This window comes from Globicephala melas, chromosome 13, assembly GCF_963455315.2.
Source record: "Globicephala melas chromosome 13, mGloMel1.2, whole genome shotgun sequence".
Lineage (NCBI taxonomy): Eukaryota > Metazoa > Chordata > Mammalia > Artiodactyla > Delphinidae > Globicephala > Globicephala melas.
Genome location: NC_083326.1, coordinates 86,448,170 through 86,470,831, shown reverse-complemented (window position 1 = coordinate 86,470,831; position 22,662 = coordinate 86,448,170). Strand labels below are relative to the sequence as shown.

The window sequence follows — 22,662 nt, the reverse complement described above, 5'->3', positions numbered from 1 at the left end:
TATGGGTGGGAGCACCGGCCTCTCCAGTTCCAGAGGTGGGCATATGTCCAAGGTCTGGCCAATCAGAACATTTTACTACCCTTTTCACAGTGATTGGCTCAGAAAGAGGCACATGACCCAAACCAGCCAATGGGACATGACCTCTGGGCTTTTGTTGGAATTAGAGCAGAATTTATTTCCCCTGGAACTACTGAGTTGGGATGCAAGCTGGAATGGAGAGAGAGAGAGAGAGAGAGAGAGAGAATCTTAAGAGCATGTCCCAACAAGAAAGAAGACTGGCTAAGTATAAACTAGTAGAAAACTAGGTAAAAATATACAAATAAGAGATGCAAATTTCCAGGAATCAGAAATGAAAAGAGAAGGCATACTAGAGTGGTACAAATAGGTAACTGTTACTGAGACAGCTTGAGGGCGTGCAGAGCTGCTCAGAAGACCTACCAGCCAGTGGCTGGGATGGTGATGCCCACCTAGGCATGTGTCAGATGGGGGTGAAACCTTTTACGTAAAGCCAGGACTCCTCTCCACATATGCAGGTGAGAAAGCCTACCCACTGGGCCAGAGGCACATCAGTGATGCTTGTCTGTGTGCTGAGCACTGGGTGCGAAAATGTCTCCCCTGGAAATCAGAACCTCACCCCTTCCCCAGGAGTGGCGAGTCTGAAGTTATAACACCTGGTGGTGAAGGAGCTGCAAGACATTTACTTGAAACTGGACCCATACGCACGCAAAACTGCACAGGAATTCCTCAGGAACCATATAAAACAAAGCAACTACAGCTCAAGAGGTGCTCATGATAAAAAAAATTACAGTCCCTAGGAGGGAAGGCTCTACTATGAGAGAAAACCATAAAAATTTCACATAGAAAGATCAGCAGATGAAGGATTCGAGATAATAAAACAAATGAAAAAGACTATAAAATAAAACAAAGCAACAACAAAAATAAGCCAAAAAAAAATAGTTAAAGAGAGTAAAAAGGAGTAGAAACTACACTGAAAGAGTGGGAGTCACCAGAAAAAGAACAGGTAGCTGTGGAAAGAACCACACAGAACGTCTAGGCATGAAAAATACTCTGGTTGAAATTAATTACTCAGTGGATAGTTTGAACAGCAGATTAGACATGGTTGAGGAGAGAATTAGTGTAATGGGAGACTGAGCCAAGAAACTTACCCAGAATGTAACCCACAGGAGTATAAAGAGATGAAACATAGGAAAGGAAGGTTGAAAGGAATGAGAAAGAGAATGAGAATGACCAATGGTTTTCTGTTAGGAGTTCCAGAAGCCAAGAATATGGGAGAACTTCCATAGTCAAAGAAATAAGGGCTGGCCATCTTCCAGAATTGAGGACAAGCGCCAATAATAAAAAGGAAGGTTTCTGATGACACCACTGGAGCGTCTGGATCTAGCTTTACCTGAAGATGCCCATGCTTGGACATGAACTGATAAACTCTGACGTCTGACTCAACCAGCCCGAGTTAGGCCTCTATCACTTGTAAGGAAAAGCCCAGACTATCACCAGCTTCCTGTTAGGAGTGAGAACGTTCACGAAGTCTAAAGGTGGTGTGTGCGTGCTGTTGGCACCTGCCCACTTTCCTACAATACCCGCCTGCTTAACTTTCAGCTGTCGAGCCCGCAAGGTGGTTTGGCCTGAGGGCATTCTGGCCTCTGGAACCCATGTGGTCATGCCCGCAGCCAGAAATGCCGAGAAATTAACACCCTCCAGAAGCAGCCCTCCACTAAGGGCTGACGGGAGGTGTCATACATATCCCAGCTTCCTTGACCTCAGGTACAATGACTCTCCAGCCTTTTCTACACTGGCTGATGGTTTCCCCAGGAGACCCAGGCTCCAGCAGCCCACAGTGGTGGCTGAGTTGGGAACACACTCTTCTGGCTGTCTTCCCTTCCTTCCCTCACTTCCCGACGCCCTTCTGGTGTTCCCTTCACCGCCCACATGCAGTCCTTGCAGGTGGATCCTCATCTCAGGCTCAGCCTTTTGGGGGATCAAAGCTAAGACACGACTGGTTCAGGAATTTTCCTCACCGCCCTCCTCTCCTTCAGCTTCATCAACTTACAAATCATACAGTGGGACGGCCCCCCTTCTAAAGCCTCAGTCGAACGCATTCACGCCGGGGGAGACCTCATTTCACTTCACCAGCCTAGCCTTCTTCGGCACTGGTAGGGCACAGGGGAGTATAATGCAACTGCCTCATATTCACGGCATAGCCATCTTTCAGATTTTGTATTTCAAAGTTGGAAATATCAAGAACAAGGGGCCAGCCTTCCACACTCCAAGGGCTGCGATAAAACCTTGTTAACGCAGCATGCAAGTTCATCGTGGCTGACTTTTCGCCTTGAGTTCATTTTTCTTCATCAACTCTAGACGGAGAATGAACTGAACATCAAACAAGCCCCCATGAACGGCAGGCAATCCGAATTAAGCCCTCAGAACCTCGTGGGCTTGCCAACCTCCATCTCCATCATCCCTGCTGTGGGATTGAGACCAAGTCCTTCCATTAGCTCATGACAGCCAGGCTGGAACGTAGGGGTTGTCTCAGGAGAAGCCAACGCAATTCCCCAAAGATGAGAAATTCTGAAATACTTAAACTAACACACGTCCAGGCATGATTTAGATCTCCTATTCTTTCAAGAGTCATGTTTGCAAACTGAATGAACTCCATCCATAGATCCCCTTAGGCAGCGCCCGGGCCCTCCAATTACCATCAGCCAATGAAGACAGATGGGTGAGGCTGGATACTGGTGGGTGGCCTTGCCCCATGCCAGGGAGGTGGCAATGTCAGTTATCCCCTGATTAATTACCAGTTCTCAGCAAATAGCTTCGTGCTTTCTGCTTTGTCTCCCCACTTTGCTCGCTCCGCTGTTTCTAAACCAGCAAATGCCATGCCAGTTTCCTGCCCCCAGGAGAGGTGAGCAGAGGTTCCAGCACTGGGAGCTGGACCAGGATGGGAACCTACTCCAGCTCCCTGTTGGTGATGCTCTGGAACCATACCAGGTAGCAACGTGCCGCATTTCTAGAATGGTCCACCCTAGTCCTTGGAACCTGGGAACAAAACGAGATGTCCCCCCGATGATGATGTTATATGCACAGTTGAAGTTAGGGAGAGCTGCCTGGCTGAGCTGGGTGGGCCTGATGTAGTCACAGGAGCCTTTGGAAGCAGAGGAGTTTCTCTGGCTGGTGGCAGAGGGAAAGTCAGGTTGAAAGCACGAGAAGAACTCAATGCACCGTTACTGGTTCTGAAGATGATGGCGGGGGGCGGGGTGGGGGGTGCAGAGAGGCTCCCAGCCAGCAGCTAGCGAAGAAACAAAAACCTCAGGCATTCAGCTGCGCAGAGCTGGATTCTGCCAACCACACCAGTGAGTGCAGGAGCAGATTCTTCCCCAGAGCTTCCTGATAAGAGGCTTTGCTCTCAGCCTGTGAACCCAGGAGCATGGCACCCAGCTGAGCCCACCTGGACTCCTGACCCGCAGAACCGTGAACGACAGTGGTTGCTGTCTTAAGCTGCTAGGCTTCTGACAGTTCTTTGCACAGATGACTGATCCATCCCCGTGCACTGGGTACCATTATTCTGGTTCATCACAGACCCCGCTTCTTGGATGACGTAACCACGTGCATTTTACACAGCCCGAATCACTCCATCCTGGAATGTGGTTTGGCCACCCTGTCCCAGTTCCTCCCACCTCCCTCCCCTTTGGCTGAATCAGGTGTGGCAACCAGCCTTGCTCCCCTCGACCTCTGGCATCCAGGCCCCTACCTGTTTGGGGGTTCGCAGCAGCTCCTCAGCTGTGGCCACAGCCGTGACGGCCTTGCTGTTCTCTGTGCTGGGGTGAAGGGTGACAGACAGCCCAGCCACGAACTGGATGGCCAGGTCTGTCACCGAGACTTTGTCATCTAACACGGTTACTGTCTTCTCGGCCAGGATGGAGTCAGACAATGGGGACAGCACCTGGGCAGGACACAAGATAAATCCGTCACACCTGCTTCTGGATGTTGGAACCTTTCCCTCCATCCTAAACAAGGTCCGGAATACAGTGTGAAGGAGCCACACATCTACTTCACTATATGCACTAGCCCGAACTGGGCCTTTGTGAGAATCAGATAAAGTCACCCCTCCCCGGAGACACTTTAGCTCTATCTTTTGGAAAATGGACATAAAAATTAAAATCCATTCTGTCTTTTTAAAATTAATTAATTAATTTATTTCTGGCTACACTGGGTCTTTGTTGCTGCGTTTGGGCTTTCTCTAGTTGCAGCGAGCGGGGGCTACCTTCGTTGCGGAGCACAGGCTCTAGGCGCGTGGGCTCAGTAGTTGTGGCTCACGGGCTCTAGAGCGCAGGCTCGGTAGTTGTGGCGCACGGGCTTAGTTGCTTCACGGCATGTGGGATCTTCCCGGACCAGGGAACGAAGCCGTGTCCCCGACACCGGCAGGCAGCTTCTTAACCACTGCGCCACCAGGGAAGCCCTTCATTCTGTCTTTGAAAGGAAATGCCCCTCCCCGTTTGGATGAGGCTCTCTTGCGTACCACACAACCTGGTCAACCGTGCACGACGATCCTGCTGCCTGGACCCGTGAAGAGTCGCACACAGGCTGACTCTGCGCGGCCCAACTCCCATTCTAGGTGAATTACGGAACCAACGGGAGACCTGAATTATAAATTGCTGACTCTCCCTTCGGGCCCCCAGCACAATGTGTCCTCTGCTGAAATATTACTTTCTGCCTCATCTCATAAACCACGTGTAGGACCTGAGATGTCTCAGGTGAGATGGTAGAAACGTATCTATCATTTCTACCTGGGGTGGTTGTGAAAGGATCCAGAATCACATTCCAGAAAGGTGGAGTCACACACACGACTGTCTGTAAGACAGATAACCAGCAGGGACCTACTGCACAGCACAGGGAACTCTACTCAATACTCTGTGATAACCTATGTGAGAAAAGAATCTGAAAAAGACTGGATATATGCATATGTATAACTGAATCACTGTGCTGTACAGCTGAAACTAACACAACATTGTAAATCAACTATACTTCAGTAAAATTAAAAAACAAACAAACAAAAAACAAAAAAGGTGGAGTCAGTAGGGTGGGACTTGATGGGCTGGCTGAAAGGCCCTCATGCCCTGTCATCTGTTTTGAAATCCCACCATTCTATACATTTCCTTGAGCAAAAGAGGCAGTAGGATTTTTTTTTTTTTTTTTTTGCGGTACGCAGGCCTCTCACTGTTGTGACCTCTCCCATTGCGGAGCACAGGCTCCGGACACGCAGGGGCCCAGCCGCTCCGCGGCATGTGGGATCTTCCCGGACCGGGACACGAACCGTGTCCCCTGCATTGGCAGGCGGACTCTCAACCACTGCGCCACCAGGGAAGCCCAAGGCAGTAGGATTTTGAAAAGAGTTTGTCGAATGACTGTACGACAGAATGACAGACTGACCTAAGGAAAGAAGGGAGGAAAGGAAGAAGGGACGCATCCTTCTTTGGTCGCTGGCAAGAGCAGCACAGAGATGGGGGAAGGTTCTAAGAGGGTGTAGGAGGTGCGCATCCGGAAAGGGGGCACTGAGGGTGGAGGAGTAGAGTCAGGATGGGGCGGGTTGGGTGGTGGGAATGGAGCATGCAGCAGTGAGGGGGTCATAGCGGCACTAAGGGGTGTGACCACCACCTTCTCAATTCTGTCTGGAAGGAGCTTGGGGCTCAGAGAGCTGGTCCAGGCTCACCTTTCGGGGGCCCCAGGATGCCATCACGAGGACAAGGAATTGGCCACGAGGACCCGCCCACCTAGTGAGCCTCCCCCAGGGCTGGGTACCACCTTCAGTGATGGGCGTGCAGAAGTTCCCAGCTCCGGCTTCCTACCTGGATGGTTGTCATGCCAACCTCCCTCCCGACCAGGATCCTGCTGTCCTGGAGAGTGGCCACGTGGGGTTCCTCCAGCTTCATGAAGTCTGCAACCAGGTGGGTGATGTCGAACTGCCAGTCGGGACTGAGCAGGTGGCTTGGCCGGCCCCAGGGGCTGGCGCCCTCAGACACAAACTGAGTGAGGACGCGCACGGTGGCGTGCTGGTACTGCAGGGCACAGCCTCGGCCCCGCCGCCCGTCCTCTTCTTCATCCTCGCTGTCTCGCGTGGACCTGCCGGGAAAAGAGAAGAGGCTCTCAGGTCAGGGGATGGGATGCAAGGTGCTTGGAGTCACGAGGCAGGTGCCCCCGTCAACCTACAAGAGACAGCATCCCGGGCAGGAGCCTCAGGACCACACAGGAGCACCAGCTCTATCACCGGGCAGCACAGAGGGTGAAACACCTCTCTCTCTCTCTCTCTCTTTTGTTTAATAATGCAAAGAAGCAAGCTTTATTGTACTTGCCAAAGGAGGAAGGGAAGACTTAATTGAGAAGAAAATGTGAACATCTCTCTCCACTCAACAGCATGACCCAAAGGAGTTCTCCACATCCTATCCCTCCCGATATATGCAACCCACAAAAAATCCCATCTCTCTTTTGAAGACATTTATTGACAAATAAAAGATAGAAGAACTAATATTTACTAAACGTACACTGTCCACAAAGTAGCAGAGAACCATGCATGGCTATTCACAACTTAATTTCAATGAAGAAAATTAAGCAAATCAAAACACTAAATTTCTCAGTCACTCCATAACCCCTTGTGCTAGCGGCTACCATGCTGGACATTGTGAGTCTAAAACATTCCACCACTGTAGAAAGGTCTCTTGGGCAGGGTGGTATGATGCTCTTGAGATGTGTCTATCCTAAGCTCTGCACGGATGGACTCTTTGAATCTCATAACACCATGAGGCAAAACTTTAATTATTCTTATGTCCAGATGAGGAAACTGAGGCAGAGAGATTGGGTGGCTGGCCCAAACTCACAAAGCAAGAAGGTAGCTGAGCTTGGATTTGAACCCAGCAAGTGTCAGTTCTGCCTTCTTCAGGGACAGGGAACGAACCCGTATCTTGGCCACTCGTGACCACTAAATGGTCTGAAGTCTTGGCTGGAGTCATGGCTGTCCTCCCCGGCAGGACAAATGCCTTCAAGTTTACCCTGTAGAAATGGATTCACCATTTCACTGCTCCATTCATCCATCCTGAGATGGACTCCAGTTGCCCCTTAAAAATCAAGACCCTGGTGCCTGGGAGACTGTTGGGAAAATAGTGCTGGTGGTTTAAGCTGGGAGATTCCACCCAGGAAACCGGAATTCAGCAACAACTCTTATTTAGCTAAACTGAGGGCCACAGAGCTGAGAAAATAAGACCCCAAACTCCTACATGAGACGATCCGGAGTCAGAATACATTAGAGGCTTTTGTTTCGGTTTAAGAGGAGGCAGCAACCCCATGGTCCAGTATAAATGCAAGTAGACTTTCCCCAATATTTTGATACACATAGAGCTTTTCAAGTTTATAGATATTCATCCAGCACAGAAAAAGGATTCACCGTTTCGCTTAGAGAAAATAAACCCAAACTTAAATTCCCTGGGGGTGGAGGGCCTAGAAAATCTTGTTACTTCTGTGGCTTCACCCTGGAGGGACCACTTGCAGGAGACAGTTTCCTAGCAGCCCGTGCAGACTGCAAATGACTGGATCTCATGCTGACCCAGCCGCTCAGCAGCCTTCCTGCCTGGCTGGGTTACCCTGGGCCTTGGTTTCCCCAGAGGGTTGCTGTTAGGCCGTAGGCATGTATGCGTTGCATCATGTCATCACCATGGTAACAGCATCACCTAGTCTGCACCGGGCCCTGCATTGGCTCCTTTAGCGTTAAGGTCAGTCTCCACGGCCGTTGCCGTCACAGCTCTGATGCATCTCCCCGTCCCGGGCTTACCTCTTAGTGGCCACGATGGGGACCCTCCAGCCTTTAATCTGGCTCAGCTCCGTGTCAGAGACGTCGATCTGCAGGGGCAGCCGGGGCACCCACACGGTGACGTGCAGGGGGGCGCTCAGGTGCTGGTATGTGAAGTTCACCACCGTGTCCACCTTGCCTTTCATCTCTTTGCCATTGACAAAGATGTAGTCGCAGCGGTCGGACACCTGCCGAGACAGAGAGGGGATGGAGGAGGAGAAGTTCCTGGGGCCCTGGAGACCACCCTTCTGCCATTTGTCCTTTTCTCTAGCAAAGCACACATGCTTGATCTAGGTTCCCCTCAATGCAGAGCCTGAGACAAGGATTCAGTGTGGTTGGTTTACTTGGGAGGTGACCCCAGGGAAGGGGGACCAGGGAGCAGACTGAGGGAATCAGAGAAACAAGAATCGTTGGTAGAAAGGTACATCTTTGCATTTGCTGCTGTGACCACCAGGCTCCATTTTTCTGGGCCTCATGGAAAGCACACAGAATTGTCCACCTGCAGTATGAGAGGCAGGAGTATTATCCACCCGCTCCTCTCCTGTCTCTCTTTGAGTGAGGGCTGCTGTGTGAGTTAACTTTCCCACACTTTTAGGCTGAGACACAGGCCCTGGGATGGAAAGCAGAAGCAGACTGAGAGAAGCAGCAATCACTAAGTGAACTTGAACCTGCACAGAACTGCAGCTGGGACTGAACTCTGGGTGGACCCGGGGAATGTGATTTGGGCACCAGAGGTGTCTGTTCTCCAGGCCGATGTCTGCTCAGAAGATGAGCCACACCCACGTCCCGCCCCATCCAGCCTCCCAGGGTCTGAAGGGCTCGTACCGCCTTTCTCTCTAGCAGGGCTCTTCCAGTTCCTACACTCTCTGCTCCAATCACACGCAGCTCTGATGGCTCCCCATCAGGAGAACGCTCAGGCCTTCGCACATGTAGTTCCCTTTCCCTGGGAACACCCTTCCCTCCCTGTTTGCAGCACCTCCCCTGAGGCCCTAGGATTGTTTGTGTATCTGTACTGTTACTGTTCATCCAGTGAACGGCAGAATCTCATTAGTGATGACCAACTTATGTTTCCTTCCCCTGAATTGCCTCCTTTCACTGTTCCCATTTCTAGAAGATCATGGACTCAGGAAAGAGACAAGACAGAGCACAAAGGAAAACAAACACAGAGACAAATAAAATAAAAGTCTTCAAGCATCTAGATTTTGTGTTCCAATGCCTAAACCCTCAGGAAGATGCATCTGTTTACAGCCCCACGGATGTCGTCATGTGGCAAAGAAACAGCTGGAGGATGCCCGTGCCCCTTGGGAGGAGGCTGCTAGGAGCAGAGTGCACAGGGGTGGGACCACATCAGAGGTAACCCGTGTGGACTCTGAATGATAATGGGTGTGCCCTAGGAACCGTGGACAGAATCCTTGAGGACTAGAAGCCCCCTCCCCAAGGCCTTGAGAGTAGTTAAATCTCCTAGAAATTAGCCTCCGATGATGTTTCGTTGCCATAATGAATTGAAAACTGAAAAGAGAAATCAAGTTGGGTTATAGAGAAACATGACCCATCTTGCATAGTCAAGTTTATGGGATGGGATTTACACTAGCCCCATGTGTAAATTCACATTTTCAACTGTAAAATCCTCGAAGGCAATAAGTACATGTTTTTCTTCTTTGATCTCTTGGTTCCTCATACCAGCTGCTCATGAAGTGGGAGCTCAGCAAAGTGGATACTGAATGGATGAATGGATGGATACATGAATGGATGGATAAATGGATGGATGCATGGACGGATAAATGGACGAGTGGATGGATAGATGGAGAGATGGATGAATGGGTGGGTGGATGGATGGATGCATGAATGGATGGATAAATGGATGAGTGGATGGATAGATGGATGAGTGAATGGATAGATGGATGAATGGGTGGCTGAATGGATGGATGGATGGATAAATGGATGGATAGATGGACAGATGGATGAATGGGTGGGTGGATGGATGGATGGATGGATAAACGGATGGACAGATGGATGGATGCGTGGATGGATGGATGGATAAATGGATGAGTGGATGGATAGATGGACAGATGGATCGATGGGTGGATGGATGGATGGATAAATGGACGAGTGGATGGATAGATGGAGAGATGGATGAATGGGTGGGTGGATGGATGGATGCATGAATGGATGGATAAATGGATGAGTGGATGGATAGATGGATGAGTGAATGGATAGATGGATGAATGGGTGGCTGAATGGATGGATGGATGGATAAATGGATGGACAGATGGATGGATGGATGGACAGATGGATGGATGGGTGGATGGATGGATGGATAGATGGATGAGTAGATGGATAGATGGATGAATGGGTGGCTGCATGGATGGATGGATGGATGGATGGATGGATGGATGGACAGCTGGATGGATGCCTGAACATGGCCCTTTCTTCATGGGGTACTTGCTTCAAGACAACCAAACAAAGATCTTGGGGCGAAGGAGATATGGTGAAAGACTGAGATGGAGCCAAGAGCAGTGGAAGCTAATTTGAAAGAAGTTAAGAACACAAGAAGTTAATTTGAAAACTTCCAGAAAGCTCTAGAGCAGTGTTTCCTAACCTTTTAGGAGTCATGAACTCCTTTGAGAGTACACATAAAGCTAATTCTTGCCCTAGAAATGCATATACACACAGTTTTGTGTAGCATTTCAGAGTTAATGAAGTCACACATGGACTCTTCACCCCGCATTACCACACTAAGCTGTAACTGCCGATTTGCTTATGTGTCTCCCGTCCAGGTTATACACGCTGAAAGGAGCAGCATTTCCTTCAGGGGTGTCCACGGCCCCGGTTAAATAACATCCAACGCTGAGCAATGAACTCTGGTGATCGCGCTCTCTTCCCCCGGCTTCTAGGAACTATGGATGGGCACCCTGGGCCCGATTTTCATCTTCAGCTCGCACTTCTGTTTGGAGCGGCAGGTGGAGAGGGCCGGGCCGAGCACATTCCCTCCATCTGCTGGGGACAGTGGCAGGGGGCGGGTGGGAGGGGAACACATGGATGGATCTTCTCACTCACGGTCAATAGTGGTTTAAAGCTGTGTACGTACTGATTAAGAGTGGAAACCAATTTTCTTCCCTGTCCCCGATTTGTCATTAGCATGTAAACACTGTCCTGGATCCGGGCAGGCATTAGCATAAGAGCCAAGCAAGAGTTATATCAGTAATCACTTCTTTAATCAATGTTGTAATTTACAGACCATTGACTTTCCTCATTTATTACCTTTCTGAGCTCTGGTGGGAAGGAACCTGGCCGCTCCAGAATGCATAAATCATTAAGGGAACGCCAAGGGTACGAAGCGGCGGGCGTGACAGAGCCATTGTCACTGTTACTCCTGAAGATGCCATAAATGTCTGGGCAAGTCTCAGGATGCATCCATCATTTCCCAAGCGGCTACGGCAGCGGGAACCATGGTATCACGAAGCGAGCCTGCTCATCTGCAGAAAAGGAACCCGATGCCTCCGTTTCTGGGAATCTTTTTTCTCTCTCCAACCACACTGAATCTTTTTTCTCTCTCATTGTGGGGGAGCTTCTACCCACCGAGAAAACTGCTTGCTGGCCTCCTGCTCACTCTGACGTTCAAACTCTCCCTTCTGAACGCACGGTGGCCGTGGAAACAGCCACTGATGTCTGCTTTTAAGGACTGGGAGGGGCTGGGGTAGGTTCCAGCTGAGCGACCTACGGTCAGCTGACACCTTCTGTTGTCGCTCAGGCCTTGGCAACTTCCTGAGGACGTTGCCTGCTTCCTAGGGGAGAAGCTGGGGACCACTTTCCATGAAGAAAGCAAAAGGCATCTGTTGGCCAGCCATCGACATCCAATGCGATTTTTGTCTTGATGCCCTCGGCCAAGCGGGTTCTCAAATTGGACGAGCATCAGAGGCGGTCAAGTGTCCACAGGCTGCTGGGCCCACTCCCAAAGTCTCAGGTTGAGCAGGTCTGGTGTGTGGGGGGGGGCGATATTTGCACTTCTAACAAGTTCCTGGGAGACGCTGATGCTTCAGGTCTGGGGACCACAATTAGAGACTCACTCCTTGAAATACTGCAATTGCCCCTTCTTCTGTGTTTCCGTGGCAGCTTAAATATCCTGTCTTAGCCCTTTGGGGCTGCAATCACAGAATACCCAGAGACGGGGCCGGGGGCTTAAACCACGCTCATTTATTTCTCACTGTCTGGAGGCTGGGAAGTCCAATACGAAGGCGCCGGCACAGTCTGTGTCTGGTGAGGGCCCATTCCTGGCTCCTAGATGGCTGTCTTCTCTCTGTGTCCTCACTTGGTGGAAGGGGTGAGGGAGCCCTCTGGAGCCTCTTATAAAAACGCTAATTTATTCATGAAAGCTCCGCCCTCGTGGCCTAATCACCTCCCTAAACCCCTGCCTCCGACCATCACACTGGGGTTTAAAATCTCAACATAGGTATTTGGGGGGCGTCACACAAACATTCAGTCCATATATACTCCTTTCATTCCTGTAATCACTTAGCTCTGAGGCTTTAAATACCATCTCTGTATAATATAAATACCATCTCTAATAACTCCCCACATCCGACCTCCAGATAAAAAGTGCTTATTCAACATCTCTACTTGGCTCTCTAATTAGCATTTCCAACTTCATATGCTCAGAAATCTAACTCTAATAGGTTTTGCCTCTTTGGAGACTCGGGGTTGAGAATAGAAATTAAGTTCAAATACAGAAAAACGATTTACATTTCTTGCACACCTGAGTGTGTGTACCTGCTCTGTTAACATAAACTATCAAATGCTCTTACACTGTCCTGATGCCTGCTTTTACACCTGTCATGTGCTTTCCCCATCATTCTCACCCTCGGTCCTTTCTGGAGCTCTGGACAGCCATCAGGATCCCATTTTAGAGATGAGAAAACTGAGGCTCACTGAGGTTGCAGCTTGCCCAAGGTGGAGAAGAGGGGTGAAGAATAGAACCGGTTTATGACAGTCAGTGCAGGATTTGATCAGACTGTTTCAGTCGTGTTGTCTTAACAGAAAATATCCTGAGATTGTGGCCTTGGAAATCGCCCTTCCTGCCATGTGAGTCTTAGGTTCTTTTCCATTTCTGTGGGCTGGGGGACCAGGGAAAGGGGCCCCAAGAGAGGCCACTGGCCGCTGACTCTGACGTGGACCAGCTCAAGTCCTTTCTGCCAGTTGCCCTGGCCCTCGCTCTCTTGGCCCATTCCCAAAGCAGCCCGCTCAGACAGGCCGGAACGTTGCACATCTCGTCAAGGAACAGATAGTACGTGCTACCTGAAATTTAGGAGAGTTTAACAGAGGGACTCTACAAAGGTGTGGGTGGGGTTGAAGGAAACCAGCAAGAGATGGCAAAGCCCAGCACAGATAGAGGTCGGGGTAGTGCATTGAATAGCATTCTCCAAAATCCATGCTCATCTAGGACCTTCGAGTAGGACCTGATTTGGAAATAGGGTCTCTGCAGATGTAATTAGCTAAAATGAGGTGATACCAGCCTAGGGCGGGCCCTTAAAGGGCTGGTGTCTGTGCCCAGCTTGGGCACTGTCCCTGCTCGAGAGGCCTGCCCACCTTGGCAGAAAATGCAGCCAATGTCAACTCACAACCGTGCTGCAAGGCGCCCAGAGGAATAAAACAGACCGACCTCAGTTTCCCCACCCTCCAGTGCCTGGGGGTGCCTCCCCCTGCCTCCAGCCTCGTGGGAACCCTGAGGATGACTGGGATGTAATCTACAAAGGTTAGCCTCCCAGAGCAGGGTGGGAGAAGGGCAGAGGGGTCTGGAGGGGCAAACAGCATATCCAACACAGAGACCGCTTCTCTAACATTTCCCATCTTCTTTTGTTTTGGGGGGGGGCACACCGCGAGGCGTGTGGGATCTCAGTTCCCCGACCAAGGATCAAACCAGCGCCCCCTGCATTGGAAGCTTGGAGTCTTAACCACTGGACCGCCAGGGAAGTCCCCCATTTCCCAGCTTCTTAATCTGGGACTCATGTTTAAAAATTTTTGTGAATTGTGGCCCCCTTTTAAACTCAGGAAAAACCCTTGAATGAGTCCAAGCTCCTCCCTGATGCGGCCCTTGACGTCTCTCCTAGGTGTGTCTCCCACTCATCCTCGCCTTGACTCACTCTGCCCCTGGCTGGTCCTTGAACACACCAGACACGCTCCTGCCGCAGGGCCTTTGCACTTGCTTACTCTCTATCTGAAGCATCCTCCCTAGGCGTCTGCATGATTTGCTCCGCATCTCCTTTAGGGCTTTTTTTTTTTAGTTGAAGTATAGTTGATTTCCAATGTTGTGGTAGTTTCAGGGGTTTGGCAAAGTGATTCAGTTATATACATACACTCTTTTACAGATTCTTTTCCCTTATAGGTTATTACAAAATATTGAGTATAGTAGGTCCTTGTTGGTTATCTATTTTACATATAGTAGTGAATATCTGTTCATCCCAAACTCCTAATTTATCTCTCTCCCCCCTGCCCTTCCCCTTTGGCAACCATAAGTTTGTTTTCTATGTCTGTGGGTTTATTTCTGTTTTGTATATAAGTTCCTTTGTTGTTAGTGTATAGAAATGCAACAGATTTCTGTGCATTAATTTTGTATCCTGCAACCTCACTGAATTCACTGATGAGCTCCAGTAGTTTTCCGGTAGCGTCTTTAGAGTTTTCTATGAACAGTATCATGCCATCTGCAAACAGTGACAGTTTTACTTCTTTTCTAATTCGGATTCTTTTTTTTTTTTTTTGAGGAAGAGCTATTTTAATTTTCTATTAAACATTCTTCCAAAAACATGATTTTACTCCATATCTTACCGAGTTATTAGAAATAACATTAGCATTAGAAAAACTAGGAAGGTAAAAGTAGGGAAAACACATCATATGCCAAAGTCTGATATGAAATTTACCTTTAAAAAAAAAGGAATAAAAAGTAATATTCCTTTAAGTTGAATTAAAGAAAAAAACTAGGAAGGTAAATTAAATGTGGCTAGTTAAACTAAACATATGAAAAAGGAAAATTATAACAAAGGAAGGAGAGCTTTACAAATTTAATTAATACAAGATTATAATGTGAAAACTGTGCATCTCAAAGCAAACTTTGTTCAATTATTTTTAACAGCAGTGTTTTATGATTCTAATACATTGATATTTTTTCAAGAAGGAAACTCACTTAAAAAACATGTTTGTTTTAATAAATAGGCCTGGGCTTCCCTGGTGGCGCAGTGGTTGGGAGTCCGCCTGCCGATGCAGGGGACACGGGTTCGTGCCCCGGTCTGGGAAGATCCCACATGCCGCGGAGTGGCTGGGCCCATGAGCCATGGCTGCCGAGCCTGCGCGTCCGGAGCCTGTGCTCCGCAACGGGAGAGGCCACAACAGTGAGAGGCCCGCATAACGCAAAAAAAAAAAAAAAAAAAAAAAAAACAAATCTCATGCTATTTGCCCAGGTGTAGCTTCAACCTAAGTTCTGACAATGAAATATATGGATAGATATCTATACGTCTCATCTTGATTTTCAAAGGCAGGCAACGGGAGTTCTTCACAGCTTAGCTTCGCCTGGATGAAGCTGACGATTTTGTAACTTCGTAGCTAGACCCATGTTGCCAGTGATTTTCAATTTGCCTTTAAAGAAGGACGACTGAGGATTCATTTTACCGGTCATCAAAGCCAGTAAGTCCGAGTCAGCCACTGTAATTGTGCAGTCGGCCTCTTATCTGAGTTAGGGAGCACCGGTCCTTTGCCATTCTTCACGTCCACCACCCAGGTGGCTTCTTTACCTCCAGGGCCATCCTTCACCTTGAAGGCAAAAATATCACCGATTTTCTTCACAAATTGCTCTCCTTCCTCTTCAAGCTTCTTCTCAATCTCCTTAAAGACTAGATTTGCCTTAAATCCATCAACTGCAGAGCCGGTTGGAGCGGCCTCAATTTGATGAGTTCTAAAAGAACTGGCAGCTTCAGGAAAATCCATCTTGTACAGCGTGACAACTACAGCTCCCCCGGTGCGTAAATTCTGCTGCAGAGCTGGATTCCTTTTATTTCTTTTTCTTCTCTGATTGCTGTGCCTAGGACTTCCAAAACTATGTTGAATGAAAGTGGCGAGAGTGGGGCTTCCCTGGTGGCGCAGTGGTTGAGTCTGCCTGCTGATGCAGGGGACACGGGTTCGTGTCCCGGTCTGGGAAGATCCCACATGCCGCGGAGCGGCTAGGCCCGTGGGCCATGGCCGCTGAGCCTGCGCGTCCGGAGCCTGTGCTCCGCAATGGGAGAGGCCGCAACGGTGAGAGGCCTGCGTACCGCAAAAAAAAAAAAAAAAGTGGCGAGAGTGGACATCCCTGTCTTGTTCCCTTTAGGTCTTTAATCTAATGATTCTCCACTGGGACCACTGCGTCCTCCAGGGGACACTGGACAATCTTTGGATATCTTTTTGGTTGTCACAACTAGGGAAGGAGGTTGTCGCAATTTGAAGATGGGCACCTGGCACCTAAGGGCAGAGGCAAAGGGTGCTTGCTCAACACCCCACACTATCCTACAGGACAGCCCCACACATAGAGTCAGTCGCCAGTGCCGCGGCTGGGAAAGCCTGTCTGTAAATTCTCAGAGACCCTTGCTCAGACATTTTAATGTAAAATTGCAACTCTTCCAAGACACCTGACCCTCTGCTTTGCTTTATTTTTCTCTATCACTTATTGCCATCTCATACACTATACATTTTATCTATTTAGTTTCGTTTTTATTTGTCTTCCCTCACCAGAGCATAAAGTCCTAGGATGATGGGGACTTTTGTCTGCTTTGTTCACTTTTGTAACCCCTAGTGCCTGAAATGGCCCCTGGCACATAACAGGTGCTCATGAAATATATGTTGAAAAATGAATGAATGAATGCATCAGAGCTTGTGGGTCACATTTGCCCTGCATGGTGTTTTTAAAATAGCAAATTAGTTACCAGCATTGGGAAACCATTGCATTCAATTTTGTTAGCAGCCTGAACCCTGAAAGCATTTGAGTTTTCTACCGTGATGTCTTTGCTGGTCTCATAGACCAGACTGGGGAGTCTGCGGGGCGCTGCTGGGAGGGACAGTGGGCTGCAGCTGTCCTCGGAGGTATTGAAAGCCAGCCTCAAAGGTGCCCATACCCCGCAGCAGGCTCCCTCCCCTTCTGTCCGCTTTCTCCCATCTTTCCCCATCTCTCCACCCGTGATAGCTAACTGCCCAAATGTATTTACTTATTTTGCTACTATTCTCTTAATTTTAACTTTTGCACAATGTCCCCACTGGCAGTATGCCAAGTGTGACCCCTCCGCCCACCAAGAGCCCAGCTGAGCACTCCTCGCTGGGCAGGCTGCAGACCGCGCCCCGGGAGACTGTCTGGCAGACTACTTCTTCACGCAAACTACTGGCGAACAACAGGAGGTTCTCTCAATGGAGAATTAAATGGCCAGAAACCATTTCAACATCCCCAGAGCAGAGTGTTGCCAAGGCAACCAGGGCATGTGCCCTTGGCGGGGAAAAGGCGCTCAGGTACCTGGCTCCCCACTTCCTCCCTCAGGGGACACTCAGGGCTGCTCCTCCCACATTGCACCTGACACTCACCCACCCACCGCTCACACGTGGGAACATACACGAGGAGATGGACTCTCAGTGGTGACTGCACGTTTTATAACAGCAACCAATGTTCTCTGAGGGCTTGCAGTAAAGCAGGAACCATTCTAAGAGGTAACGTGAATGGTTACCTAAGAGGTAAACATTCTAAGAGGTAACATGAATCATTCACTGAATCCTCACCGTGAACATACGACAGGGCTACATTTTAAAAATCACATCCGTATTTCAAATGAGGAAACAAAAGACAGAGAGGTGATGTAACTGGCCCGAGGTCACACAGCTGGTGGTCAGTGAGTCAGAACTTAAACACCATCGACCCCAGAGCTCTGCTCTTAACCATGGTGCCCACTGGTTCGGTGCTCATTGAGTTGTTGGCTTTGATTCTTATCCCTTTTCTTCTATGGTGGGAGAATGACTCTATTTCCTATTGATGGCAAACTGGGCCACGTGACTAGCTGTGGCCAAGAGAATGCAGAGAAAGGTGACGACCAACCTCTCTCCAAGCTCAGACTCAAGAGCTGTTGTGTATTTCTGCCAGCCCTTGTGAACTTTGCCACCAGAGGAACTTAAAGTAGCGGAGACCTCTCAGCCCAGCCCTGGAATGAGGCACCTGGACAGATCATAGCCCGACCTGCAGGGACGGGGGGTCCACCCCAACCAGGCCCACAGACCACCAGACGACCCGCAAACGCGTAAGCAAGAGGACATGATCATTGCCTTCAACAACTGAATGCTGGGTCACTTGTTACACAGCAGAGCTGACCGAGTTATTCTGCTACGAGCTGGGGTGAAGAGGACGCTGCCTGGACCTCTCAGGAGGTCTTATATTCCCTCTCCTGTCCTCCCCACTCCATTCCCCCTTTATCCTACCTCCTTTCTCTCCTCCTTAGGCAGTGGGGAGGACACGGCAGGGCTGGGAGGAAAGCAGGACTGGGAGAGCCCTGCTCCCAGGTTCAGGAAGGGCCCGCGGTTTCGGGAATTCTCCGAGTCAGAGCGTCTCATCCAGGGGCGGTGACTTCCGCCTGGCCCCAGCTTTGGGCTGGGAGAACGCTTTCCTTTCTCTGTGTCCTGTTCTCCCAAAGAACTTCTGGCTTATGTAGCATCTCACCCACAATTTGCACTCCCCCCTCAGCTGCCAGAGAGCAAGTTTTACGTTTGCAGGAGATCTGCTGCCATTTCACTACTAAAGTGTCTGACAGCTACTTTTCGGACATCTCTGGAAAAGAAGAAAAGGAAAAAGGTAGGCAAAGCAGGGCTAAGCAGTATTTCTGAGACGATGTCTCTGCTTTCCTCCTCCTTGCTTCCTGCCTCTCACTTACAGATGGCCACACAGAAATCTGTTCTGTGATAAATCACACTTTATCCAGCTGACAATGCAAATGCAAATGCCAGGACTTGGAGATGCCGAGTGGTTCTCAGCTCAGGGCTCTGGTCCACCCGGGAGCTGGTGACGCTCCCGGTCAGATGCGGGGGTCTGGCCCATGAGGGTCAACTGGACAGCAGGACCCTCGCCAGGGTGGTCAGGCCCAGAGGAAAGCGGATTTCCTCACTGGAGGGTCCACATGTGTGGCCAGGCTTGCATTTGAGTCGTGGCTGACCCCTCACTATACCTCATCCAGCAAACGAGGATTCCTTCTTTCTATAAATACTTCCGGCGTTGCTATTATGCACCAGGCGTTTTTCTAGGCAGCGGAGATGCAGAAGGGAGTGATAAGGAGACTTCGTTAAGGAAGTTCCATTTTGGGGAGTGTGGGGATAGATGCTAACAGGTCAACAATAAGGTAAATGTGGGCAATAAATGCCATGAGAAAAATAAAATAAGGGAACAAGCAGGGGAAGCGATGCCTAGACAGATCCTACTATCAGGAAGGTGGCGGCCCTGAGATATTTGCGGGGAAGAAATTTCCAGGAAGATGTTCTCATCTCCCTTATCTAGTATTTATTAAGCGCCTGCTGTATGCCGGACTCTGTGCTAAGAGGACATACGTACTGACTCCTTTTGTCTTCACTAAACCATTTTACGGGGGCGGGGGGGGGGAACTGAGGCCCAGAGAGGTTGGCTAACTTGTCCAAGCTCACACAGCCAGTTGGATTGGACTTGGATCTGAAAGCAGTTCTCTAGCTCCAGAAACGTTCCCTTTAAAAAAAACTTTGCCAATTTAATTGGTGGAAAGTTATTTCAGTTCTTTCATTTTGGAATTAAAAAGAAAGTTCTTGAGGTCTGTGATCAAGCCTTCTTTCTCTCTGTGACTTCTTGCAATTCCCAGATACTAATAGACAAGAATTTTATTAAACTGTCTTTCTCTCCTTCTCTTTTTAAAAGTTTGTCTCATATAATTATGCCCAATAACTTGTAGGAGATCAGGGCCTCATCTGCGTCACCTCAGCACATCCTGCTAAAAGGAAAATTAGACACAACACAGTTTTTTGGAAGAAAAAGAATCTTTCTTTGATATTTTAAAAACACCTTTACTGAGATATCTTTGACATATCAAAGTGTATCTATTTAAGATGCACAACTTGATGTTTTGATTCATGTATCTACTGTGAAAAGATCACCACAATCCAGCTAAACAACTTATCCATCTCCTGACACAGTTACCATTGTCTGTGTGTAGGTGTTGAGAAGATTTAAATTAGAATCTATTCCCTTCGCAAATTTCAAGCGTCCAGTACAGTAAGCCCTGATCCTTTACTGCTCTCTTATACTATGCAAAGACCCTAATGTAGGCATATTTTGACCTGCTGTAGAAGCAGAAGGAAGGTTGGCAGATACAAGGTCAGAGAAGTCGGCTGGGGTGTGTCGGGCAGGGAGCGAAAAGCACCCCAGATTTGCTCTTACAGGAGAATTACATTGGAAAACCCGCAAATACAGGAATTAGCCCAGTGTCCGGCACACAACAGGCAGACAGGGAATCCGTGGAGGGCTGGGCAAGTGGAACATATTAACCCCTAGAAGTGTGTAGACGAGGGGCTTTGATTTTTTCAGTCTTGAAGAGGAGAATGGGGTAGAAGCTTCCAGAATGACAGCCTTAAACAGCTCTGCCCCTCCTGTGTGTGCACAGCTCTCTCCAGTAGCTTGTGCCTTGGACCACCCGCTGCACCATCAGCCTGGCTTTCTCCCTAAAGATGTCACTTGAGATCCTAACGTCCTGGGACCCAGGACACAAGGCCTGGAGCTGTCCTGCTGAGGGGACTAGGTGTTTCACAGCTTCTCTTTGAAACTCCAGCCTCGTAAGAGCTTCCCCACAAGACGGAAGCCTTATTTCAAAAGCAGCAGCCCCCACCTGAACACTGGAGTGAGGAGGAAAAGGCTCAATTATAGAGGAAACCAGGCAGCAAGGATGGGAATGATCTAGCTACGCGGGTCAATATGGGAGTTTGGGGAGGGATGTCGCTGGAGCCCCAGGATGAGAACTGCTGGCCATGACCACACCTGTCTTCCCTCAGAGCTCAGGGGATCTGATGCAGCTGGAAGGCTAATGAGTTTGGGTTTTGGAGTAAGTCTGTTACATTGTTACATGTCAGGTATTTTCTCCTCTTCATTTTCCTTTTCTGATTTGGAATCACTCACACACTAAGGTGTCAATTTGTCAATTTCCTTGTCAATTATCCTAGTGCTTTGTGCTGAGTAATTTGTCATTTTATTTTATTATTTTTTATTGGATTATAGTTGCTTTACAGTGTGGTGTTAGTTTCTGCCACGCAGCGAAGTGACTGAGCCACACGCATACACACATCCCCTCCCTCTTGGACCGCCCTTAGCCAATCACAGGACCCCTCTCCTCCAGGGGGAGCTCAGGGCAGAGTCTTGCTGGGAGATCTCAGGCTCTTCCACTTCTTCTCATCCTTTGCCTCCATCAGAGTAAGTCACTGCTTTGGCTAATGTCACCAAGGGAAACCTGCTCCTGGCTGGGGCAGGAGTAGGGCTCTTCTCTAACGTGGGCCAAGTTAAGAAATGGAAGAAAGGCCCTGGGACAGGGGGACAGGGACAGGGTGGGTAGTAAAGAGCAAGGCCCTGGGGTGGGAAGGGAGAAGCCTCCACTCCAGGCACCCAGTCCTTTTCCCTGTGGCCCCAGCCCTAGTTGCATTTGGGGATCCTCTCCTCCCTCACATTAGTCCAGAGTTTTGGATGAATCTCGGCCTCCAGTCTCCAAAGCAGGGTCATGTGATGACGATCTAAGCCAATCAGAGCTTCACATTTCTCCGGTCACAGTGGTTGGCTCAGGGGTGAGCACGTGACTTAAGCTGGTACAACTGGAGGGAATCTCAGGAATTTTTCAGGTGAGACTAGACAAAGGATACTTGCTCTTTTCTGCTGGAATGCTCCACGTAAAGAGATGGTTTTGTAGCCGCCTGTAGCCACCTTGGGACAGTACGACTCGTCTGAGATGTCAGTGAGCACAGAGGATACTGAACCAAGAGAAAGAGAGCCAGACATAAAATACTGATTGATAACTCCATGTGAGCTCCTGGATGCAGCCATTCCTGAAGCCAGAACTGCTTACTGTACAGAAACAGAAGCCAAAAACAACCCTCCCTTTTTTGCTTAATTCAGTTTGAGGCACGTTGTCTGTTAACCAAAATCATGCTCTCAGATAGAAGAGGCAAGAGCTCTGCTGCACCAGCCCAGACCCACCTGTATGCATCCCTCCCCATCAGTGTCTCAGCAAGGAGGACAAGCGGAGACAGGTAAGAAGGCACAGCTGTCACTAGGCTGACACTGCATGGTGACTTTTAATCCTCTGAGAGCTCGTGGAAAGGAGAGTGAGAGTAAACGGGGAATAATAAGCTGAATTCCAGCTCAGATACAGTGGAGAGTTGTTATTTCTGCTCCCCAACACCCACTCATCTTATCTCCGGTTACAGTGTTTAGGTGTTGTGAGGGGAATCTCCCTAGATTCTCATGCTCAGTCCCTGTGCTTCAATGGGCTTGACTTCAGCTACACAGTGGGGTGTCCTCATAACATCACCCTGCCCCTGGCCACGGGGATTGGTCCAGGAACGGTCACATGACACTGTCTAGCCCAGTAACAGGAAGTCCAAGGATTTCTGATGGAGTGAAAGTACCATCTCATTTCTGGGAAGCTGTGGACGTAAGGCCTCTGGGGACCACATATAAAGAGTCAAAGGCAGAGCTCAGAGGGGCAGAGAAATTGATTTCTGAATCCACCTGTGCCCTAGACATTTAAATAATAAGACAGTTTCTC

The 22,662-nt window shown here is 49.1% G+C and overlaps 1 protein-coding gene and 1 pseudogene across 3 annotated transcripts in view; both read right to left on the bottom strand.

Moving 5' to 3' along the window:
* The window catches only part of TMEM132C (transmembrane protein 132C), a 375,242-nt gene that overhangs the window by 4,774 nt on the left and 347,806 nt on the right, over positions 1 to 22,662 (bottom strand). For all 3 annotated transcript variants that reach the window (XM_060311004.1, XM_030859975.2, XM_060311005.1), the window contains exons 6-8: positions 7,835 to 8,040; positions 5,862 to 6,135; positions 3,767 to 3,958 (exon numbers count right to left, since the gene is read on the bottom strand). In XM_060311004.1, coding sequence (XP_060166987.1) covers positions 3,767 to 3,958; positions 5,862 to 6,135; positions 7,835 to 8,040 — 672 coding nt within the window. The remainder of the gene's footprint in view (positions 1 to 3,766; positions 3,959 to 5,861; positions 6,136 to 7,834; positions 8,041 to 22,662) is intronic.
* LOC115855170 (sterol carrier protein 2 pseudogene) lies at positions 15,393 to 15,848 on the bottom strand (annotated as a pseudogene).